Genomic DNA, 25,082 nt, shown 5'->3' on the forward strand with positions numbered 1-25,082 from the left:
TAATAGGCCTTAGGGTCATTACTCTTGAACAAGCAGATCAATTGGCAGTTTTCTCCGGTTTTAATCCTTATAACTCCAGCAACTCAGAAATTCGAATACATATATTTATTGCCAACAACCAACCATTTCTATTTTTATTCTGACATTCCACGATTGTTTCCGGGTGAAGAAGGCAGGAAATAGGTACGGCTGTCATTCATCGGAATAAATAACCCTTAATTGTCTCCTTAGATACCGCGTTATCTTGGGCAAAATTGTATCTTCTGGTTATAAAGGAGTGGTTTACATATCATGAGTAAGAGGTTTGTATTGAACTTTGAAATGTGTATTTGGTTGTCGAGTTCATACGTCCCCGATTTAGCGTGTTGGCTAACCGGTTAGCATGTGGGAGGTGAAGCGTTGTGGTGCAATCATGTCCCATAATGAATGCTGCCTTGCTTAACCGGCAAGGTTATTTGTGGAAACTATTCACGCCTGAAGAACGTAAAAACTGTCACCGTGTTTTGTAGCGTGAAACACCACGTAAGCATACAGATATAAGACAGGGAGCCGTAGTAGTAAACCGACACAGTAATGGTTTTTGAAACAACAACTTTCATCATATATTCGGTCCACCACAGATTTCCCCGGTGAGTTACACGTTGACTGACATGGCAGCCAATGGAGACAGCTGTGATAAGACTCAGAGACGCACAGGAATGAAAGAGAAACAGAATGGCAACTCCACAGGTTGGTTATTATTCCCATTAATGTCTTGTTGGAGTCACTTCGTATAATGGCTTTCAAACAACTCTTTGCTTATCACGTGACTGCACGTTTTATTGCTGATTACGTAGTCATAGAAGTGAGCAAGCAGGAAAATTTTAGGTTTTGAGAGTCACGTATGAGAACAGCATTAGACCTTATTTACTATGTATTCGGCTATGGCCGTAGAACCTAATGTAATAATTGATATATATGCAAGTATTACAAACTGTAAGGACTATCGCAGTTGTGGTGTCTTTGCAGACTCAAGCATAAGAGAGAGGCGACAGAGAGATAAAGAAGAGCGCCTGTCTCTTGTGTTATGGAGGAGGCCTTTTATTACACTCCATTACTTCCTCCTTGAGACCTTAATCAAGCTAAGGGAGTGGACAATTAAGTAAGCTCAATTGGTTTTCATCCTTGGCCTATTTTTGAATGACATTGTTTGTTCATACTTGCTTTATACCTTTAATTGTCAGCTGATTCATTTTGCCCTATTCTTGTAAAAAATCATGTCTGTTAACTAAGAATTAATAACAATGTCATGTTTTTTGTCTTAATTTTTTGCTTTCTTGCTCAGGCTTTGGCAACGACGGGGGATTGTGTGCTTAGTTTTTGTGTTATGTAGTCTTTTCTCTGCTGCCTACTCCATAGAGGGATCACATCAAAAAGTAAGGGACAGTTTTGTCTGCGTGTGACTGATAGATAAACCACACCATTTTGTCCAAAGGTTAATGATAAGGCACTCTGTTGCGTGAGCCTGACTTTCAGTAACCTATTAGCACTGGAATAAATGTTGTTTACAAATTCTTCTGTGTGAAGATCGAAGTTAGCGAAGTTAGCAAAGGTTTCTATAAAGGCAACCCCAAAGTTTCTGACGTCTGATATCGAGATGGTCGATCTCATTTATTTATACATTGTTTTTAACCACAAAAGTGAGCGATTACGTATAATTACAGTGCCTTGCAAAAGTATTCGGCCCCCTTGAATCTTGCAACCTTTCGCCACATTTCAGGCTTCAAACATAAAGATATGAAATTTAATTTTTTTGTCAAGAATCAACAACAAGTGGGACACAATCGTGAAGTGGAACAACATTTATTGGATAATTTGAATTTTTTTAACAAATAAAAAACTGAAAAGTGGGGCGTGCAATATTATTCGGCCCCTTTACTTTCAGTGCAGCAAACTCACTCCAGAAGTTCAGTGAGGATCTCTGAATGATCCAATGTTGTCCTAAATGACCGATGATGATAAATAGAATCCAGATGTGTGTAATCAAGTCTCCGTATAAATGCACCTGCTCTGTGATAGTCTGAGGGTTCTGTTTAAAGAGCAGAGAGCATTATGAAAACCAAGGAACACACCAGGCAGGTCCGAGATACTGTTGTGGAGAAGTTAAAAGCCGGATTTGGATACAAAAAGATTTCCCAAGCTTTAAACATCTCAAGGAGCACTGTGCAAGCCATCATATTGAAATGGAAGGAGCATCAGACCACTGCAAATCTACCAAGACCCGGCCATCCTTCCAAACTTTCTTCTCAAACAAGGAGAAAACTGATCAGAGATGCAGCCAAGAGGCCCATGATCACTCTGGATGAACTGCACAGATCTACAGCTGAGGTGGGAGAGTCTGTCCATAGGACAACAATCAGTCGTACACTGCACAAATCTGGCCTTTATGGAAGAGTGGCAAGAAGAAAGGCATTTCTCAAAGATATCCATAAAAAGTCTCGTTTAAAGTTTGCCACAAGCCACCTGGGAGACACACCAAACATGTGGAAGAAGGTGCTCTGGTCAGATGAAACCAAAATTGAACTTTTTGGCCACCATGCAAAACGATATGTTTGGCGTAAAAGCAACACAGCTCATCACCCTGAACACACCATCCCCACTGTCAAACATGGTGGTGGCAGCATCATGGTTTGAGCCTGCTTTTCTTCAGCAGGGACAGGGAAGATGGTTAAAATTGATGGGAAGATGGATGCAGCCAAATACAGGAACATTCTGGAAGAAAACCTGTTGGTATCTGCACAAGACCTGAGACTGGGACGGAGATTTATCTTCCAACAGGACAATGATCCAAAACATAAAGCCAAATCTACAATGGAATGGTTAAAAAATAAACGTATCCAGGTGTTAGAATGGCCAAGTCAAAGTCCAGACCTGAATCCAATCGAGAATCTGTGGAAAGAGCTGAAGACTGCTGTTCACAAACACTCTCCATCCAACCTCACTGAGCTCGAGCTGTTTTGCAAGGAAGAATGGGCAAGAATGTCAGTCTCTCGATGTGCAAAACTGATAGAAACATACCCCAAGCGACTTGCAGCTGTAATTGGAGCAAAAGGTGGCGCTACAAAGTATTAACGCAAGGGGGCCGAATAATATTGCATGCCCCACTTTTCAGTTTTTTATTTGTTAAAGAAGTTTAAATTATCCAATAAATTTTGTTCCACTTCACGATTGTGTCCCACTTGTTGTTGATTCTTGACAAAAAATTAAAATTTTATATTTTTATGTTTGAAGCCTGAAATGTGGCGAAAGGTTGCAAGGTTCAAGGGGGCCGAATACTTTTGCAAGGCACTGTATTCTGGTAGTAGTTGGCTCTCTAGTTAAAACCTGTCCATTTTGTTGTGGAAGTATGAATTGCAACTCTGCAATATATATTTTGAAAAAGATCAAATTCTAAAAAGAGATGAGGAAAACGTAAGTCAAATTATATACAGTTGAAGTACATGCTACAGTGCCCTCCATAATTATTGGCACACCTGAAAAAGATGTTTTTTAGCATCTAATATTTTTTTAATTCAAATAATATGGGACCTTAATGGAAAAAAAGAGCAAAATCCAACCTTCAATACAAGTGCATTCATTCAGTGGGGGAAAAATCCCACATAAAGAAAAAATTATTTGACATCAAATAATGTGTGTCACAATTATTAGCGCCCCTGGAGTTAATACTTTGTACAACCCCCCCTTTTGCCAACAAAACAAGGTCTGGGGACTGAGATGGCCATGGGAGGAGCTTGATTTTGTGTCTGGTGAACCATTTCTGTGTAGATTTGGCCATATGTTTAGGGTCATTGTCTTGCTGAAAGACCCAGTGACGACCCATCTTCAGCTTTCGGGCAACAGATTTTGTTTTAAAATGTCCTGGTATTTCAAAGCATTCATGATGCCATGCACCCTAACAAGTAGAGCTGGGAATCTTTGGGCACCTAACGATTCGATTACGATTATGATTCAGAGGCTCGGATTCGATTATAAAACGATTATTGATGCACCCCCCTCCTTTTTTTTTTTTTTTTTTTTTTTTTAATAAATATTTTGTACATTAGTTCCAAAATTGTTCAAAAATACTATTTCAGTATGAAGTTAACATATAGCAGTAAATAAAATGTACAAAAATAACAGTAAATAAAAAAACTCCAGTCCCCATTCTGTATCAGCAGCCTTAAACTACATTCAATTAATTTAATGTTGTGAATCAACCGTTAAATTTGTTAAAATTGCTCCCGTTATTCCATAATTTCCCTTTTGTCTACTTTCGACATGTGAAAGTTTTAAAACTATTTTAAAGATAGATTCAAGTCAATATTTTACCGATTTAGGAGTATTTTAGATAAAAAGTTAATTAGGTTTGCTTGGAAGGTTCGCTACAACTGCCTTGCAGGGAAGTTTACTGCTTTAAGATGGCGGCCGTTTACTAACGCCCGCATCTAGCTTTTTGTAGGTGTGCTGCCAATGCTACCTAATCTATATTACATCTAGTCCTATATAAATGATATCTACCGTAACATTATGTGGACGTACTTTGTAGCAGCTTTTCGGCAGCAGTCAGGTATGTTGTTGTGTTTTTTTATCTCGTAGCATGAGTTGAGCTAGAGCCGTAAGTTGAGCAGTGGCATTACCCGAGGGGCCGGGTAATGAGAAGCATGACGTTTAGCTACTCTCGCTTCGTTCCTCATTGACCGCGCGGCGCGCTGAGAGTGTTGTACTTCCGCTTTACTTGGCATATTTCAATAATCGGAATTTAGATGTTTGTGAATCGTTCTCGAATCTTTCACGGCCAAATCGCGAATAATCTAAGAATCGGAAATTTTGCACACCTCTACTAACAAGGTTCCCAGGGCCTCTGGAAGCGAAACAGCCCCACAGCATCACTGACCCACCCCCATACTTCACAGTGGGTATGAGGTGCTATTCAGCATGCACGTTTTCTTCAGTTGTAGCTAAAGAAAGGCCCTCAAAATGTGTGTTAGGTAAAATAAGCAGCTTTTTGCATTTACAGTGAAAATTCAGAAAAAGATTTGAGTGAACTATGACTAGTTAAAATATAGGGTTAAGTTTAGGAATTGATACTAGCTGAATTATTTTTACAGATGAATGGCAATCAAGAATGTTAAATATTGCTTATACAGGGTGACACCCCCCCCCCCCCCCCCCCAAAAAAAAAGAAAAAACCGGAAACTTTTTAACAATCTAATAAAACCAAGAGTGATAGAAGGACAATATTTTAACCTTCCAACATTCATGGTTTTATTGGATTGTTAAAATGAAATTGACAGTTTGGTTAAAATAAAATACAATGTTTTCGGTGCAATAGTGTTTTCATCAAATTATAACGACAGAAAGTACAACAACAACATACACTTTAGGATTGAAAACGCTGTTGCTTTCCAGTGGTCTCAAGCAGTCCCTCAGGATAGAATGGAAAACTCCAAGTGGAATAATTTTCTTTAATTTATTTTCACTTAGCGTATTCCATGCTGCAGGGGTTTGGGTTTTCAGTCAAGTCCCCCCCCCCCCCCCCCCCCCCCCCCCCCAAATTCACACCTTACTTGAATGCAACAAGGGTTCTGAAAAAATATAGGGTGTAGCAACTACTTGTTTTATATGATAAAATGCACATAAGTGAATAAGTCAAGCCTAAAAGAGCCTTGTAGATGCAGGTCTTTCAGTGTGCATATGTACCTGTGCTGTCAGGAACTGGAATTTCTTATGCAATTCATAACATTAAATGAAAGGACTACAGTCAGTGACAAATCTCAGAGTGCAGTTAAAAAAATACATAAAAAAGAAAAATAATTGCCTAAGGACTGGAAACAGTTGGATAATGCATTTGAACAAAGAATGTCTTCAAAGTCAATAAAGCATAAAAAACGTCACTGTCACTTTTTTTCTGACCCTGAGAGAAGCAAGATCTATTTCTAAAAGTAAAGAGCTTTGCCCAAAGTTTAGTGACAAAATTGTTTGTATGAGTTTTAAATGAAAGCTGATTGAGCATGAGCTCAAATGTAATTTAAAGCGTATAAAACGGGTTTCACTTTTTAAATTACACTATTTCCATGCAAACATGGTACCCTCAAACTTTGAATCTCTTGCATGGTACCCTCAAACTTTGAATCTCTTGCAAGCACCACATGAGTAACCCACGGATCTCTAATAAAAGAATAGCTAACCAGTTATTGGACACTGCGGTTTCCTCATCTCTGTTGTAGAAGTGATGCATAGTTTGAATATTTACATACTTGGACAGATTTGTAGAAATTAAGTGTTGCAAATGTATTTATCTGTGTCATAGCTTGTTGAATTATTATTGATGATTATTGTGCAACATGTTTGTTTTATAATGTGTGTGTATATATACATATATAATTTATCATTTGTTATTTTCATTTCTTGTTGTACTATAGTATGTCAAGTACCTAGAGAAGAGGTTCCTCTGGTGTGCGTACTGGGTAGGTCTCGGAATTCTGTCATCTGTTGGGCTTGGGACTGGTCTGCACACCTTCCTTCTCTATCTGGTAAGATTCCACTTGTACTATTTTTGGGTGAGAAAGTTCATGAAGCAGAAAGCAGTCTATACCTTGAACATGAATGTATGAGATAGAATCCATTAGAAGAATCCATCATAATCTGTCTGGTAAAGACCACCGTGTGGTTGGCTGCAAGTTGCAGCAAGCAACTACATCATTGCACCTTGGTTTATCACAATGCGTACATATGCTATGACAGAATCCACTGATTTTCCAGGACTTTTTAACAGTTTGCAGTTAAGTTAGTTGTTATTAATGCCATAGTTGTGTGTAATACACCACTGAAATGCAGTGCCTCTTCAACCTTTGCTAATTTGTGCATGCTTGTTATCTGTTGGTGAAAAATTAGAATTATGCTTTGAACTGCATAAAGTTTATACCATCGATGCGGAAACTTAAAATGTTACTTATACAGTGGGGCAAATAAGTATTTAGTCAACCACTAATTGTGCAAGTTCTCCCACTTGGAAAATATAAGAGAGGCCTGTAATTGTCAACATGGGTAAACCTCAACCACGAGAGACAGAATGTGGAAAGAAACCACAGAAAATCACATTGTTTGATTTTTAAAGAATTTATTTGCAAATCATGGTGGAAAATAAGTATTTGGTCAATACCAAAAGTTCATCTCAATACTTTGTTATGTACCCTTTGTTGGCAATAACGGAGGCCAAACGTTTTCTGTAACTCTTCACAAGCTTTTCACACACTGTTGGTGGTATTTTGGCCCATTCCTCCATGCAGATCTCCTCTAGAGCTGTAATGTTTTGGGGCTGTCATTGGGCAACACGGACTTTCAACTCCCTCCACAGATTTTCTATGGGGTTGAGACCTTGAAATGCTTCTTACGAAGCCACTCCTTTGTTGCCCTGGCTGTGTGTCTGGGATCATTGTCATACTGAAAGACCCAGCCACCGCTCATCTTCAATGCTGTTGCTGATGGAAGGAGATTTTCACTCAAAATCTCTCGATACATGGCCGCATTCATTCTTTCCTTTACACAGATCAGTCGTCGTGGTCCCTTTGCAGAAAAACAGCCCCAAAGCATGATGTTTCCACCTCCATGCTTCACATTGGGTATGATGGTCTTCAGATGCAATTCGGTATTCTTTCTCCTCCAAACACGAGAACCTGTGTTTCTACCAAAAAGTTCTATTTTGGTTTCATCTGACCATAACACATTCTCCCAGTCCTCTTCTGGATCATCCAAATGCTCTCTAGCGAACCGCAGACGGGCCTGGACATGTACTTTCTTCAGCAGGGGGACATGTCTGGCAGTGCAGGATTTGAGTCTCTGGTGGGGCATTGTGTTACTGTGGTCCCAGCTCTCTGTAGATCATTCACTAGGTCCCCCCGTGTGGTTCTGGAATTTTTGCTCACTGTTCTTGTTATCATTTTGACGGCACGGGGTGAGATCTTGCATGGAGCCCCAGATCGATGGAGATTATCAGTGGTCTTGTATGTCTTCCATTTTCTAATGATTGCTCCTACAGTTGATTTCTTTACACCAAGCATGTTACCTATTGCAGATTCAGTCTTCCCAGCCTGTTGCAGGTCTACAATTTTGTCTCTGGTGTCCTTTGACAGCTCTTTGGTCTTGGCCATAGTGGAGTTTGGAGTGTGACTGATTGAGGTTGTGGACAGGTGTCTTTTATACCGATAATGAGTTAAAACAGGTGTCATTAATACAGGTAACTAATGGAGCCTCGTTAGACCTCATTAGGCCTCGTTAGAAGAAGTTAGACCTCTTTGACAGCCAGAAATCTTGCTTGTTTGTAGGTGACCAAATACTTATTTTCCGCTGTAATTTGGAAATAAATTTTTTAAAAATCAAACAATGTGATTTTCTGTTTTTTCCCACATTCTGTCTCTCATGGTTGAGGTTTACCCATGTTGACAATTACAAGCCTCTCTAATCTTTTCAAGTAGGAGAACTTGCACAATTGGTGGTTGACTAAATACTTATTTGCCCCACTGTATGTAATTCTGAGATACCAACTTGTTTCCTACTGCAGTGTATTATAGGTTTTTGTGCTTCTTGTTACTTTTTAGGCTGTCGTCAAGATATTTTTTCTCTGAAGTTTTTTTTAGCCTCTTTTTTTTTTTTATCTATGGCTTACATTGCACAGCGTCTGAATCATTTTTACACAATGCCTACACGAATTTAAAATATCTGGATTGGCTGTTCGTATTTTTGCTTCACTTTGACATTGACTCCCTTATTCCATATTCATTGTTTCCAAGAACAAAATGTCATGTCCGACAATAGACAGTTTCTAAATGACCATGCATAACTTTAAAGCGGTCGTGGTTTTTTTGTGGTTTTTGGGGAAAAATGAGAAATCCAGAGATGCAAGCAGAAGGAGAGGCTATAAATTTGGTTGGCAATTTCTAATTATGATGGGCACATGATTCAGCTATTTCCATCCTTATATTTATTCGTTTTCTTGTTTCACACACTGTTTCTATCTTAAAAGTACAGGAGATCTGAAAATGTCAATGTGTTTCTTAGTGGCTATGTGATTCATATGGAGAAAGTGACCTAATCTGCTCTCCCATCTGTGTGTTGAGGGGGGTTTGAACATGGACTCCATTATCTTTTTTTTTTTTTTTGGTGGTGGTGGGATGGTGTGGCTCAAAAATCCCATTTATATTTTTTAATTTTTCCCAGAGGATGCGAAAGGAGATTTAATCAAACTATGATATTGTGTTTAATTGTAGTCTGACTCTTAATTCTGCTGAAGTACTCAGTGAAAATGGAAACTTTCCAGTTGATTGTTGCAGAGCATGCAGAGGTATAAACAATTTTTTAAACCCTTGACAATTTCCATTATTTGCATTTATGAATTATTGGGTGTTTGGATCAGCAACTTCACTTTGATATATACATTCATTCATTCATTTTCTGGACTGCTCATCCTCACGAGGGTCGTGTGGGTGCTGGAGCCTAACCCGGCTAACAATGGGCAGAAGGCTGGCTACACCCTGAATTAGTTGCCAGCCAGTTGCAGAGCACATAGAGACAAATAACCATCCACGCACAAACTCACACCTACGGACAATTTGGACTGTTCAATCAGCCTACTATGCATGTTTTTTGTGGGTGGAAGCTGGAGTCCAAACACACAATGATTTATAAATGAAAATAATGGACAATGTCAGGGGAGCCGAATCCTTTTCATACCACTGTACATGAGTGTTGCTTTCCCCTATGAATAGAAGAGTTCTGAAAAATTATTTTGTCTTGTGTGAAGGAAAGTTTGTTTATTGGATTGTGTCAATTGAAAAAGGATGCCCGGTATTGTTGTGCATAGTGCAGCTTCAGATTGAAGAACAGATTGCCATCACTACTGCATAATTGTACACTGTCCATCTTATGTCAGCTTGGCCTCAATGACTTGGAAGGTCCTATGCTATAGTATAATGGAGTTGCTGTGAGGAGGGTACAGGTGGGCCTGACCTTATTGAGCGCAGGTGGTGAAGCTTAACTATATATCAGCCATTATTAATGACGTGACAACCTCTCAGACACCTTGTGACTCAGCCACTGTCTGTTTCTACCCGTAGGTAGGAGATCAGTGTTTGCAGGGTCTAAAAATAAGTATTTTTAAGTTAATAAACTAAATGTTGGAAATGGGCGTAAAAGTTAAAAAATATATCTCAATTCGAATTGTATTAAGTATTAAATGTAATGAAATTTGACTCCAAAAAGTATCCATGATTTCCCAATTGCAGAGTCCATTCTTGAAATTTCGCTCTCATGATTCTTGAAAACAACAAAGCTGTTCTCAATGCATGGAGTCAACCACATCTGATTGGCTGAAAAATATCAGGTGACTTGTGGCTTGAGTGTGATAGGTACAACTGGCTGGGGTGTGTGGCTGCAATTTTAGTCAATTTAAAACTTAGTGGAAACATGTGCCACAATCTTTGGTAGCAACAAACTGATTTTGGTTATGGAATAAAAAGTTTTCAATGTCAGAAATTGATGTCCTCCCACTCTGAAGATTATTTTCAAAAATTAAGACCGATAAATATCCTTGGCCTGCTGCCATTATTACAAACGTGCCGAGTGGTGTACTCAGAGCTAGATCGCATGTGGAATACTGCCAGTGTGTTAATTGTAGAATATGGAAAATGTATGTTTTCTTTTTCTTTTTTGTTAGGGCCCTCATATAGCATCTGTGACATTAGCAGCGTATGAGTGCAACTCAACAGATTTCCCAGAGCCTCCATACCCAGACCAGATTGTATGTCCTCAACTTGTAGGATCTGAGGGAAGTATCTCCCTCTTCTCCATTATGTCAAAGGTCCGCCTGGAAGCCTGCATGTGGGTGAGTGGACTGTTTTTTTAATGTTGCAACTCAAAGGGGCAAGTAGTCCAGCTTTTCCGCTTCATCACAAATGCTTCATTCTTCCAAAGACATCAAGTGTGTGTTCTTCAGAAAGCAGCAGCACAAATATAAGTTTGTATCTCTTCAGGGTGCAGGCACTGCCATTGGAGAGTTGCCTCCATATTTCATGGCCAGAGCAGCACGTCAGTCTGGGACTGATCCTGAAGATGAAGAATATGAGGAGTTTGAGGAGATGCTGGAGCAGGCTGAGAATGCACAGGTAAGAGTTGCACACACATTTTTATATGATGCTTATAACCATAAAGATGTTAAAACCAAGGGACTTTTGAGGTTGCTTATCACATTACAGGGTGACCCAAAAAAAAGTTTACACTGCCATAATACAACTTAAATGCCATGTTTATTCAGCTTAGAATGAGAATTTAATCACAATTTATACATTATTGTAAAGAACATGTACAGTACACTCTATTTTTCAATGTGTCCTCCCTTAAGTGTCACAACAGCCTCCAGGCGCCTGCGGAACGCTTGACAGGTCTTCTTTATGTAGGATGCTGTCATCTTTTCCCAAGATCTAACAATGGACCTCTCCAAGGCTGCCACAGAAGTTTGTGGCTTCTTACAGGCACTGTCCTCCACAGTTGCCCAAATGCTATAATCCAGGGGATTGAGATCTGGACTCTGGGGTGGCCACATATCACCTTGTCAATCAACTTTTTGGTCCGCACAGATCGGCACTTCCAGACCCAGGTTTTCGTGAGGCTGTTCCAGTATCTTTCAGCTTCTTTTTAACTTTGTAGACTGCACATCTGGATATTCTCAGATTTGCTGCAATCTCAGTAGGTGTCAGACCGGCACGCAGCAATTCATGTACAGCTAAAGTTTTCTTCATTTTCAGCAGAAGCACAGGAATTGTAGAGACGAGAGATTACCAGCTGCATTGAGTGACCTTAATGAATCACTTAAGCATGACAACCTATTTAGATATGTTTCAATGGCTTTTAAACAAGCAGTCAACTGAGTGTAAACTTTTTTTTGGGTCACCCTGTACTCGTTATCATATACAGTGGGGAGAACAAGTATTTGATACACAGTCAATGGGAAAACCCATTGGCAGTGTATCAAATACTTGTTCTCCCCACTGTATGAATGTATTCTTTTCCGTGCTTACAATTATAATTGGAGTGTTTTAAAGATACTTGAAAAGTCAAAACTGCATGATATGCCGTTATAGCCTTTAAAAGAACATCCGCACATCCGAGATGTTTAGTCAAGTTAATCAACATGATATATACAGTGGGGCAAATAAGTATTTAGTCAACCACCAATTGTGCAAGTTGTCCTGCTTGAAAAAATTAGAGAGGCCTGTAATTGTCAACATGGGTAAACGTCAACCATAAGAGACAAAATGTGGGGGAAAAAAAGAAGAAAATCACATTGTTTGATTTTTAAAGAATGTATTTGCAAATTAGAGTGGAAAAGAAGAATTTGGTCAACTACAAACAAGCAAGATTTCTGGCTGTCAAAGAGGTCTAACTTCTTCTAACGAGGTCTAACGAGGCTCCACGCGTTACCTGTGTTAATGGCACCTGTTTTAACCCATTATCGGTATAAAAGACACCTGTTCACAACTCAGTCGGTCACACTCCGAACTCCACTGTAGCCAAAACCAAAAAGCTGTCGAAGGACACCAGAGACAAATTTGTAGACCTGCACCAGGCTGGGAAGACTGAATCTGCAATAGGTAAAACGCTTGGTGTAAAGAAATAAACTGTGGGAGCAATTATTAGAAAATGGAAGACATACAAGACCACTGATAATCTCCCTCGATCTGGGGCTCCATGCAAGATCTCACCCCATGGCGTCAAAATGATAAAAGAACGGTGAGCAAAAATCCCAGAACCACACGGGGGGACCTAGTGAATGACTTACAGAGAGCTGGGACCACAGTAACAAAGGCTACTATCAGTAACACAATGCGCCGCCAGGGACTCAAATCCTGCACTGCCAGACGTGTCCCCCTGCTGAAGAAAGTACATGTCCAGGCCTGTCTGCGGTTCGCTAGAGAGCATTTGGATGATCCAGAAGAGGACTGGGAGAATGTGTTATGGTCAGATGAAACCAAAATAGAACTTTTTGGTAGAAACACAGGTTCTCGTGTTTGGAGGAGAAAGAATACTGAATTTCATCCGAAGAACACTATACCCACTGTGAAGCATGGGGGTGGAAACATCATGCTTTGGGGCTGTTTTTCTGCAAAGGGACAAGGACGACTGATCTGTGTAAAGGAAAAAATGAATGGGCCATGTATCGAGAGATTTTGAGTGAAAATCTCCTTCCATCAGCAAGGGCATTGAAGATGAGACGTGGCTGGGTCTTTCAGCATGACAATGATCCCAGATACACAGCCAGGGCAACAAAGGAGTGTCTTCGTAAGCAGCATTTCAAGGTCCTGGAGTGGCCTAGCCAATCTCCAGAGCTCAACCCCATAGAAAATCTGTGGAGGGAGTTGAAAGTCCGTGTTGCCCAACGACAGCCCCAAAACATAACTGCTCTTGAGGACATCTGCGTGGAGGAATGGGTCAAAATACCAGCAACAGTGTGTGAAAAGCTTGTGAAGAGTTACAGAAAACGTTTGGCCTCCATTATTGCCAACAAAGGGTACATAACAAAATATTGAGATAAGTATTTGGTCAATACCAAAAGTTCATTTTCCACCATGATTTGCAAATAATTTCTTTAAAAATCAAACAATGTGATTTTCTGTTTTTTTATCCACATTGTTGAGGTTTACCCATGTTGACAATTACAGGCCTCTCTAATATTTTCAAGTGGGAGAACTTGCATAATTAGATGTTGACTAAATACTTATTTGCCCCACTGTACCACTCGTCTCTAAATGTGTTAAATTGAAAAAACATCCAAACCAAACATAAGTGCAGCCTGACTTAGATACAGAAGATGCAAGCTAGGCGTCTCCCATAATGACGATCCGAAATCTACATTGGAAAGCTTGTCAGCTGTCTGTTCCGACATTTGTGCGACTCTATAACCAGTGTAGCTCAAAGAAGAATGGTATAAAATTCCAGCAGAGCATCGTAAGAAACTCAATGATGGATACCAAAAGCGGTTGTTTGCAGTTATTTTGTCTGAAGGTTGTGCTACCAGGTATTAGGCTGAGGGTGCCAATACTTTTGTCCGGCCCATTATTGGACTTTTGTGTAAAATGATAATGATTTTTTTTTTTTTTTCCATTCTCTTTTGTATTTTTTTAATGGCAAGAAAAATAAATGAAGATATTACTACCAAAGCATTTGTAATTGCAATCATTTTCTGGGAGAAACTGAGCATTATCTGACAGAATTGTAGGGGGACCAATACTTTTGGCCAGCACTGTAGGTATGCTGCATTTTTTTGGGTAACGAGCAAGTGTTATGTTTGTAACATACTGTATAGATTTTTGAAGTATGGGGAAAAAAAAGTTTCATTGGCCTATTATTCATTTTTGCAAGTTTCATTGGCCTATCTTTCATTTTTCCACATGCACTTGGGAGAAAAGTGTTTTTTGGGGGGGGGGCACAAAAACCCGGTATTTGAAGTGTGGAAACTTTTTAAATCCACAATAAATATTGATATCTTTCACATCAAATCCATTGTCTATTTTACGTGTTGTTCGCAACATATATGCAGCTCGGAGCAAAACGGGTACCTGCGTGGCCTCATAATGCCAACTGACCATGAAACAACTGTCCAGTAATTGGTCCAGTAGTGCCACATGACTTCAGTGAAGCCCCTCCCTCCTCACGCTTCCAGTAAATCTTTGTGTGTGCGCGTGAGTCACGCTGAGCACTGCTCCCCCTTTAATCATCCCCCGGGCTTTGTGCTGTCTGCATCTCTCCCGCCCGTCCCTCTCTTTTCACGGGTCTCTAATTTGAATGACAGACAACTCTGTCAGGAAGCAGGTTCACATGACTGGACACTGCTGAGATCAGATGCTGAGTCAGCGAGACGGTAATCGGAGAAACCTGGTGTGCCGTATATTGTCACAATCGCCATCATCTGATCTTACCTCGCTGGGTCACAGCTGATCGGCATCAAAGACAAATAACTGAGCGTGCCCTCTATCATGTACGATGATCATTACGTACCACAATTTTCTCATGGCACATAAGTGTTGCTTTGTCATTTATTGTGGAGTTGTTTGTTCTGTTTTATTATCAATTTGTTTAATCTTTTCTGTCAAAATCTGAAACATTAATGTTTGGATTATGCCTTGATAATCCAAAAAAAAAAAGGTCTGTCAATGCTATCATGACAAAGAGGTTGCATATAATGTAATTTATTATTACTATTATTATATGGACAAACACATTGGCTATGAATTTTGCCAGTTTTTTTTGACAGACTCTTTTGATAGATGACTAATGTAAGATTGTCAAAAGTCATGTTTTCAACAATTCTATTCTCTTTTGGGGGAAAAAGAAAAGAAAAAAAACTCAGTGTCATGACGAGTCAACCAAAATCCAAACATTGGCATCGTTAAACATACTAGTAGAATTGATATGAACTAAGAGGTTCAAATTGAATTGGAAGTTTATCGCGTTCAATGGCAGCCAATGAGAATTGGAAGAAGCTCAAACAGAATTGAATGCATCTGCTCACAACGTTATAGCCTCTATCCCAATTTTGTAAAATAGTTGTCCTTTTTTTTCCTTGCAGGATTTTGTCACCAGAGCAAAAATGGGAGTCCAACATATGGTGCAGAAAGTGGGATTCTTTGGCATCTTGGCTTGTGCTTCGGTCATAAAATTTGATTTTAAGATTTGTCTTTTGTGCTTAACGCTGTGAGAATTTTCTAACCATATGTTATCTTTTAGATCCCAAATCCGCTTTTTGACTTGGCGGGAATCACATGTGGGCATTTCCTTGTTCCCTTTTGGACCTTCTTTGGTGCAACGCTCATCGGTAAAGCCATCATCAAGATGCACATCCAGGTCAGTATTAACTTAAGTAAAACGCTTGTCAGAGGTTGGCAAGTAAAGATCAACATTTACTTCCACCAATACAGCAACTGTACAGAAATAATGTATAACACTAAAAACATGCATTCCAAAACAGTTTGGACTTTTTCCACTTTCTCCTAGATGAGAATGTCCCGCTAATTTAAAAAAAAAAAAAAAAAAAAAAAAAAAAAAAATCTGCCTACTTCACAAGTGACTAATATGACCCATGTCTGAGCATGTTTGTGTGTATGCGAGTCAGATAGTATTATACCTTTCCATCCCTGGGTGGTATCTGCCAGTAACCTCCCCATCGCCAATTTCAGACAGAGTCCCGTCACGATCACACAGTAGGGGGGTTCAAGAGTATGTGAAGTGGACATTACTGAACATAGTCCAGTCCAATAAAATGTCTTGAACTGCTTGAGGCTTTATTTGTACTGTACGTGTGTATCCTTTGAACCCGGTGGACGTTACACGTCACATCCTGTCTGGAATTGTCCAGGGGGTCCATGTGTCATAGACCTTGAAATGCTGATCACTTTCATGACCGGGGAAGAATATTGTGGTTTGCCTCCCAATCTGAACCACAAAAAGCTCATTGCAGCTTAAAATTGAACATATTGTCAAATGTCTGTTATGTTTAGATTTTGTACTTAGTGGACACCGGTACGTCTGTTTCAGCCTCTGTCAGATGTCTTTCAACATATGCAAACATTTTATAGTGTATTCCCTTTCTTTAGAGCATTTGTTCTGTTTGTCATTTGTCAACAGAAGCTGTTTGTTATCATCTCCTTCAGCAAGCACATTGTGGAGCAAATGGTGTCTCTGATTGGGTAAGTGTCTTAATTTGAGGTCAATCGAGTGGTCCTGCATGGCTGTTAACCTGGCCCATTATTTTATGAATCCTAAGTACAATAAGGAAAATGCATAATTAAAAGATAATATAGCTTTCAAACATTTGTATCTTTTATTTTTAAACTTACTGTAACCGTACTTACATTTTGATGGGCAATTCAGAGCATATGAGTTAACATAAAATTGAATACTGATTTTCATCTTGGATCTTTTTCATCAAACGTTTGCCTTCTTTTTAGGAAGTAAAATAGGTTGATAATTGCAATAGGAACAGGCAGATCAGACTGAATGTTGAAGCAATAAAAACACCAAAGGCCCACGGTAGTGCTTTTGCTTTGCAGAAAGGGTTTAAAATGGCGTTATTTCTACCACACTATAGATGATATTGAAATTAGCAAGGCATTTTAAAGATGTGCACCATGAGCATATTGCTAGACAGAGGTTGAGCTGGAGTTGTTTTCTATCCCATACCAAATATGTTCCGTGCAGGAACACAGTACAGCTCTGTTCTGAAACCCACACCTTCTGATTCTGAACCACCACTGGAGGTTCACTACTTTTTAGGTCCGTCTGCAGTTACTTAGATGTATCCCAAACTTTCTGATCTTGATTGATGATCATTTGTAAGTGCTTTCACAGAAGGGGGATACAGTAAGGGTGTTCACATTCTACGCTGCAAATTTACATCTCAACAGCGTTGGAGGTCCCATTCAGACATGTTAATATGACTCACAAAGTTCAGCAAAACAAAGTGCTCCACCAATGTGGGAAACTTGAATCTAGACTTAGATCTTTAAAACTGTCAGTGATAGAATAGCTTAGTTTCGTATTTTAGAGTTTCAGCGATCAAATGTAAAATCCAATTAATCTTGATGTTGTTGTTGTCTAGTTGTTGAGCTCAAACTAATCAGTATATTTTATTTATTTTATAATTGACTTTTGTATTTTCATATTTGAGTTCTAACTAATGTAATGGATGATGACTGAGTTCTCCAGCGAACTTTTTTTTTTTTTTTTTTAATTGTAGATGTACTAGACTGTGTATGTATACTACAACCCCTAGCAAAAAGTATGGAATCACCAGTCTCGAACAAGCACTCACTCAGGCATTTTATCATGTAGAACAAACTCAGATAAAAAGCTTGAAAAAATAATGAATTAGTTCAAAAGTGCAACTCTTTAGCATTCAGAAACACTAAAATAAATTAATTAAAAACATAATGGTGGTCAGTAAATGTTACTTTTATAGAGCAAGTGCAGGGAAATATATATGGAATCACTCCATTCTGAGGAAAAAATATGGAATCATGAGAAACGAAGAAATTACAATCAAAACACATCTCTAGTATTTAGTAGCACCACCACTGGCTTTTAGGACAGCTTGTAGTCTCTGAGGCATGGACTTGATGAGTATTCTTCATCAATTTGGTGCCAACTCTCTTTGATTGCAGTTGCCAGATCATCCTTGCAGGTTGGAGCCTTGCTGTGGACCATTTTTTTCAATTTCCACCGCAGGTTTTTAATAGGGTTTCGATCTGAGCTAGTTGCAGGCAATGACATTGACTGGATGAGTCTTTCTCCAAGGAATGCTTTAACAGTTTTAGCTCCGTGGCATGATGTATTTTCATCTTGGAAAATGATTTCATTATCCCCAAACATATTATCAATTGAAGGATATATGAATTTCATGAATATGAAAGCTAAAATTTCAATGTAAACCCGTGCATTTATTGAAGATTTAACCACAGCCATCTCCCCAGTGCCTTTGCCTGACATGCAGCCCCATATCATCAAGGACTGAGGGATTTTTGATGTTGATCTTTAGGCAGTCATCTTGGTAAATCTCACTGGAACAGCAACAAACCAAAGTTCCAGCATCATCACTTTGTCCAATGTAGATTCTTGACTCTTGACACCTTGTCCAATGCAGATTCTTGACAATGTAATGATGCTTGAATTTTGTTTTGGACTGTTCCAGTGAGATTTGCAAAGATGACCGCCTGAAGAAAATATCAAAATTCCCTCAGTCCTTGATATGGGGCTGCATGTCAGGCAAAGGCACTGGGGAGAAGGCTGTGGTGAAATCTTCAATAAATGCACAAGTTTACATTGAAGTTTTAGAAAGCTTTCTTATCCCTTCAATTGAAAATATGTGTCATTTTCCAAGATGACAATGCATCATGCCACAGAGCTAAAATTGTTAAAGCATTCCTTAGAGAAAGATTAATCCAGTCAATGCCATGACCTGCAAATAGCCCAGATCTCAACCCTATTGAAAACCTGTGGTGGAAATTGTGGGGGGGTGTCCACAGCAAGGATGATTTGGCAACTGCAATCAAAGAGAGTTGGCACCAAATTGATGAAGAATACTTATCAAGTCCATGCCTCAGAGAATGCAAGCTGTCATAAAAGCCAGAGGTGGTGCAATAAATACAAGAGATGTGTTTTGATTGTAATTTCTTCGTTTCTCATGATTCCATATATATTTCCCTGCACTTGCTCTATAAAAGTAACATTTACTGACCACCACAATGTTGTATGTGTGTGCGTATATTGTATTTACTGTTTTTACTTTTATGACGCTGGTTACCTCGAGTTTAATAACATACCTTCAAAAATGCAAATCAGAGTACATGTTTATACTTTTATGATAATGGCAGGATTAAACCCACCATGGAGGATATCAAACATAAAAACACAAACACATACTAAAACAATGGTACAAAAAAATTACAAAGAATTATCAAAGTTAAAACTTTTTTTTTTTTCTTAAAGAGAATATCCAGAGTTTGTCACTTTTTTACTCGCAACTTGTAACTGTAGCTCGTGCATGGCGCGCATGCTTGTACAAGCTAGGACATAAAGCAATGAGCGTTTGGCGTATCAAATCAGCACCAGAAATGTGAAAACGGCTAGTAGCGAGTCTTTAAAGTGGGTTAGAAAAGTGTTTTTGTGACGTGGAGATTATGTGAAACAGCGCTGCTGCCGCGGGGATGTGGATGGTGATGGACAAGCGTGTGTTCATCCAGAGTGGTCGACCCGAACCCTCTCTATTGGATTTAAGAAAAGGGCTTTTTAGGGCAGTCTCGGTCAAAATGTCAAAGCTCTGTGTCCTCACTTGTGGAATGTGCATTGAGAAGAAAAGTATTTCACATTAACTCAGAAAATCCAGTATAGTCCCTTTGAATGCATGTCTTGGTTATTCTATTGTCATTCAAAAAAATTTTCATTTTTAAAATAAAACAACAAAATACATTGATATTTTAGTTAATTTCTGATCTAAACAGTACACTAAATAATTTTTTTTTAAAGTCACGTACCAGAAATGCTTTGGTGAATATTTGATTGTTCAATGGCTATTGAGGCAATACAGTAGTTATTTTTAAAAAATGCAAAACAAAATATGCTTTGGTTATTTTCTGAGCTAGACTAGGTCAACACCAAAATCTAAAACCCTGGTATAAAGTACTCTTAAATAGAATTTACCCAAAATTAAATACATTCTGGTAATGACTGTACATACCATACACAAAATGGATACTGTAATGACATTGGAACTTTAGCTCACGGTTGGAATGAGAATGGGGCTTCTGTTTTGCAAAGTCAGTGACATTCTAAGAGACATATGGTGACTCGCCGTAATATGGAGTCTGTATCTATCTATGGTATTCCCGTGCACTAACATAACTACATGGAGATGTGACAGCTCGTCAAACTGAAATCAGCAGTCATTGATGTTAGTTGAGTCGCGTCTCTAATGTGCTTAGTTGAGTCTAGACAGTATGTCTTTGTCCTGACCAGTAAAAACATTTTTTTCTAAATTAGCTTTAAAGCACAGAAATCATGAGTCCATTGTGCTTTTCCCTACCCCCTGGTGAGATCGCGAGCCCTGCCTAATAAGGATGCAAGTACACCCTTATTAGATGTCTTTGCACCCAGATGGTGGTAAGGGTGATGACATCATATGGAGTCACTTCCCGGTTGAAGGGGCTGACACAAGTGCCTGAGGAGAGCTAAGCAATATAAAAGGAGGGCTGAGGACCCAGTGCTTCAGTTGCCTCTTCTCCTGCTTTACTGTACTCACATGCAGGATGGCTGGTCTCAGGATTTGCTTGATTTTGAATAGAAAAAGTCTTTGTGTTCATGCTCTGACAGCTGGGGCTCCACCTTAATATATAGTTGGGTGAGTAAATAAAGTAATTCTGATCTGTCTTTTCTTGTTGTGCTTGCCAGGTCTATACCCAAAGTAGGATCATCACTTCAGAAGCCCTTCAGTCATTATCTGGAAGCACAAAGGAACAAGCTGCATCATGGAGAAGGAAGAAAATCATCTGTAAGTACTATTAATTTAATTAGAAAATTTCTTGTGTGTTTTACCTGGTCATGGATTAATTAATCTGATTCTAATTAACACTTTGGTCCAAAGTACTTGAAGGGGGTTTTGATTTTTATTTATTTTTGCTTTAAAACAAGTGAAATATAGGTTGTCTAAACCATTAAGGTAAACAAATTACGGCACTTAACAATATTAAATTCACTAAAGTACCGGTAACTATATAGAAACATTGAATACCTCATTAATGACAATAAATGACTGGACAAGTACGGTAGCAATTGAAAGTTGCAGTGTCTGTTCAGGCTTATTGTAATGTCCATGGACAACTAAGGATTTTCCTTCAAAGTTATGGTCACTACATGCAAATCAAAGTAGGCTACTAAATTTATGTAATTCCTAAATGTTAAAAGCCATAATCATTTAAAAAATACTGCTCTTTACAAAGGAAGCTTTTGTGGTGCAAACCGCATGTTGTCAGATGCTTTTCCCAACTTTTTGTTTTTCCCAGCCTTAGGGTTTTTAATACTCTTAACCCCCATTTCATCATAAATGGGTTTAAATATATATGGCGGAAAACAGACAAGACTGAAAAAGCATTTTCTGCTCTTGCACTCTTTAAAAGAAACTGCTGTATTTGAAGCCAAAACAACTGTTGCGTTTGATAGAACAACATGTCTATATGATGCCATAGCAGATTCATGGGACATTAAGCCCCCGAATTATTTTTAATTTGTCCGTTTTACCCTGAAAGCCCCCGTTTACAGACATTGCGCAACCACTTTTGTTTCAACCAGCCATAAAACGAAGGTAATTATATTATTCAAAATGTCTGTCGTTTTTAGCTTAGAATCATTAATTGATGTCTCATTTCGTTTAAAAAAAAAAAAAAAAAAAAGACTAAAAAATTATTCACTCACATATTTTAAACTATAAAACAAATTCTCACAATGGAAAAAAATGCCGTTTGTAAAAAAGTCACTGATATCTACCTCATAACTATAGCTTAATTTTTTTTGTTACTGTCGCATTTTCGCCGATGTTAGATAAATAATCGACCCAAACAAAAAAAATTTGAAAAAAACGTTTAAAAAGGTAAATATATGAAAAAGAAACTCTCGACCACTGCTTGATGTCTGCGATTTCTGCATCGCAACCCTTGTTATGTTACTATGTTTCACCCATAAAATCCCCCAAAAATCCAGCTGTGGCCATTCACAGCTGTGTCTTGACACTCAGTGATATATGCTACCTGGATTTCTTGGATCGAAACAAGGTAAGCACTCGATAATATCTCGTTAAAGTCATTGCGTCTGTAATTCTGCTCTCGCCTCCAGATGGAGTTTTGCTGTTTAAGAAACATTTTTATTCCCCCAGAAAATTGAGATTTTAAGCTTTCCAATGATGTATCACATGCATATCGGACACTTTTGAAAGTTGGCTGAATTAGGGGTCTCACACCGGAACTTTAAGTCACCTGAGTGTTTTCCGCCATATATATATCAGTACATATGATAAAAACGATTTTAGTTACTCCCGCCATGCAATAACTATTTTTAACATAAAGTTTAAAAACTTTAGTGTGTTTTAAACACAAAAACTAATTAGGCACAATATGCATAGGAAATTCTCTCCATAAGGATTGTCTGTAGTGTGCAGTTAGGCAAACTTTGCCTTCTATTTTGACACATATGTATATACTGATATAGTTATTTCAACTCTTCAATTTGTTGCAAGCTGATTGGCAAAAAAAACTCACTGGCTTTCCAGGATGAGAACTGGCTATCCTGGCTGTTCGAGAAGCTGGTGCTGGTCATGGTCTGCTACTTTGTCATCTCCATTGTCAACTCGATGGCTCAGAGTTATGCCAAGCGGCTTCAGCAGCAAAAGCACTTGGTTGAGAAGACCAAGTGATGACAGGCCAAGCAGTACTAACATCCTCGAAGTGACTACGCATCTGCAGCAGCTGTTGCTGCAGCTTAGCCTGTGTCCACTCATGACTTGCCGACAAACCTCACCCTCCACGCTCAGAGGCTATGCGTTCCAAAGCAGACTGTCCTTGGTATGTGGGTGTCCGCTTTTAAACGTATGTCTCCATTGTCCACAATTTTTGTAGTTCGTCCTAAATTCTCAGTGTGTGCAAAGCGCCTGGTTATCCTGGCAATTAATTGTCTTATGTTCCGATGATTCCATTACTTTGACCTCGCGAGTGATGCAGCGGAGTTCAGTGATGTCTTCTGTGCGTGGGCACTGCCTGTCAGACGCGATGCCTTATGCAAAGATGGGAATGCCGCGATTTCCCTCGAAAATGTTTATTTAATTTTCTAACAATGTTTGAATGGATTTTGATTTGTTTTTACAGTGTAACGTCTGGATAACTGCCTCTAGATGCTCTCTTTTCAGGGTTGGGATATTTTCATGGTTTTGATCTGTTCGAAATTATTTGCACCTGGACTTGTCAATTACGTTCCACACACACAAAAAGGAAAAAGCAATATTAATGTAAAATGTGTTGTAGATGGTTTGCACATTGTGTAGGTATCCTATCATGGACATTATGCATTGATGTATTTCTATTCTGACAGTTTGTGGACAGGAGTCATATAAATTCCAACAATAAGTGACATCATTTGTAGTGACACTGTACCTTAAGGCAAGTAGTCCCATTTCTAATTCTGTACTGAGAGATTGGATCTTGGATTGGATCATATATAAACACGTTAATGAGGACACTTGTATCCAAGTGTGAGTCATTGGTTTTCTTGCTGTGCTGTATAGCTCATTCTAAGAAATGACGTCTTCCAGGTAAGTGAACAACTTGCCACAACCATTCAGATTTGGGTTATTGGTACGTACTGAATGATTCCATGTTGGCATCCGATTCTATTCAATGTGGTTTTTGTTTCAGCCTAGCAGTGTGCATCTGGATCCTCTTTTCCACCTCTTCAGATAGCTTATCAGACTGGTGTTGGCTGTTCAGTCTTACATGGCAACAGTGGTCTGTAAGCTCACTGAAGTTGTGGGTCAACAACCTAACCTTTGCTCATGTGGAAGTGTACAAAATCTGCACTTGGATTGGTGGACTGTTTTTAATCCAACCTGTTCTTTAAAAATGGCATCGTATGGAGTTAGTGAATAAATTAATGAAAATTATTACATGTGTAGTGCTGTTCCTTTACAATGTACATTGTATGATCCAAAAATAGTTTAACAAAAAAAGTCATGGAATAACTGGTCAAGGGCAGTATTTGGCAGCAAGCATCTATTGATCATGTTTAGAGTTCTTAAGGTATAAGACCGCTGTCAGTTTTATCCCTTACAGCCCAGTTGACTGTAGCTGGACACTATTTGCTCTGCAAATGTGAAGCTTTCAAGTAAATCCTCTTCTGACATCCCAAACCTTGTGTACTGATAGACATAAGCCCTGTAACAAAAAATAAAATGGGGATAATTGTCACAAAATATTTTATTTCTCACAACATTTCACGCTTGGTCTCTTAGCATGGATATTCTAAACGTTTTAATATAATACTAGAAGCAATCTCAGAGCAAACTCACCTTGCAGCGAACATACTCCAAGCTTTCCTCAATGTATTGTCCAATGGTTCAATCAAAGCTTGACTGTTGCTAACCAGCATAGCCATTTTTTCGTACTTCCTGAATGGGACAGGACATTTCCACACGTTGAAAGCGTCCTTTGGTGATTGCCATGAGGTGTAAAGTGATGTTTCGCTGAAGTCCCCTGGTTGAGTATTTATACGCATATTAGTTATAGGAGTGGATATCTGCTGGTGTCAAACATGTACATTCAACTATGGTCTGGCAAACCTGTGTTGGCGGTGAATACATCTTTGCCTCTCAGTATGAGCAGATTGGCCAAGGAGGTGTTGAGATTAGATCCAGTCAGACTCTGTGTACTACCTGTGACTGCCGATGGACGCACCATTAATTAACATTAATAATACTGTGCGTT

General features: G+C 38.9%; 2 protein-coding genes across 8 annotated transcripts in view; one reads left to right on the forward strand and one right to left on the reverse strand.

Annotated features, from left to right (window-relative positions):
• Positions 1-24,050, forward strand: vmp1 (vacuole membrane protein 1). 5 transcript variants are annotated; one of them, XM_057839276.1, is made up of 12 exons: positions 1-183; positions 621-729; positions 1,009-1,141; positions 1,325-1,415; positions 6,441-6,551; positions 10,730-10,897; positions 11,046-11,177; positions 15,638-15,718; positions 15,796-15,912; positions 16,693-16,754; positions 21,010-21,109; positions 22,880-24,048. In XM_057839276.1, the coding sequence occupies exons 2-12, from the start codon at positions 651-653 to the stop codon at positions 23,021-23,023; spliced, it is 1,218 nt and encodes a 405-aa protein (XP_057695259.1). In that variant the 5' UTR covers positions 1-183; positions 621-650; the 3' UTR covers positions 23,024-24,048. The 5 variants fall into 5 exon arrangements, with proteins under 5 accessions (XP_057695259.1, XP_057695260.1, XP_057695258.1 ...); XM_057839277.1 differs by having other exon boundaries at positions 175-295; positions 22,880-24,050; XM_057839275.1 differs by having other exon boundaries at positions 175-302; positions 22,880-24,043.
• The window catches only part of tubd1 (tubulin, delta 1), an 8,915-nt gene continuing 6,000 nt past the window's right edge, over positions 22,168-25,082 (reverse strand). Inside the window, exons 5-7 of one of the 3 annotated variants that reach the window (XM_057839281.1) lie at positions 24,938-25,036; positions 24,668-24,851; positions 22,168-24,533 (exon numbers count right to left, since the gene is read on the reverse strand). In XM_057839281.1, coding sequence (XP_057695264.1) covers positions 24,419-24,533; positions 24,668-24,851; positions 24,938-25,036 — 398 coding nt within the window. In that variant the 3' untranslated portion in view covers positions 22,168-24,418. The remainder of the gene's footprint in view (positions 24,534-24,667; positions 24,852-24,937; positions 25,037-25,082) is intronic. The other 2 variants (XM_057839280.1, XM_057839279.1) reach the window with 2 other exon arrangements.

Source organism: Corythoichthys intestinalis, chromosome 6, assembly GCF_030265065.1.
Source record: "Corythoichthys intestinalis isolate RoL2023-P3 chromosome 6, ASM3026506v1, whole genome shotgun sequence".
Classification (NCBI taxonomy): Eukaryota; Metazoa; Chordata; class Actinopteri; order Syngnathiformes; family Syngnathidae; genus Corythoichthys; species Corythoichthys intestinalis.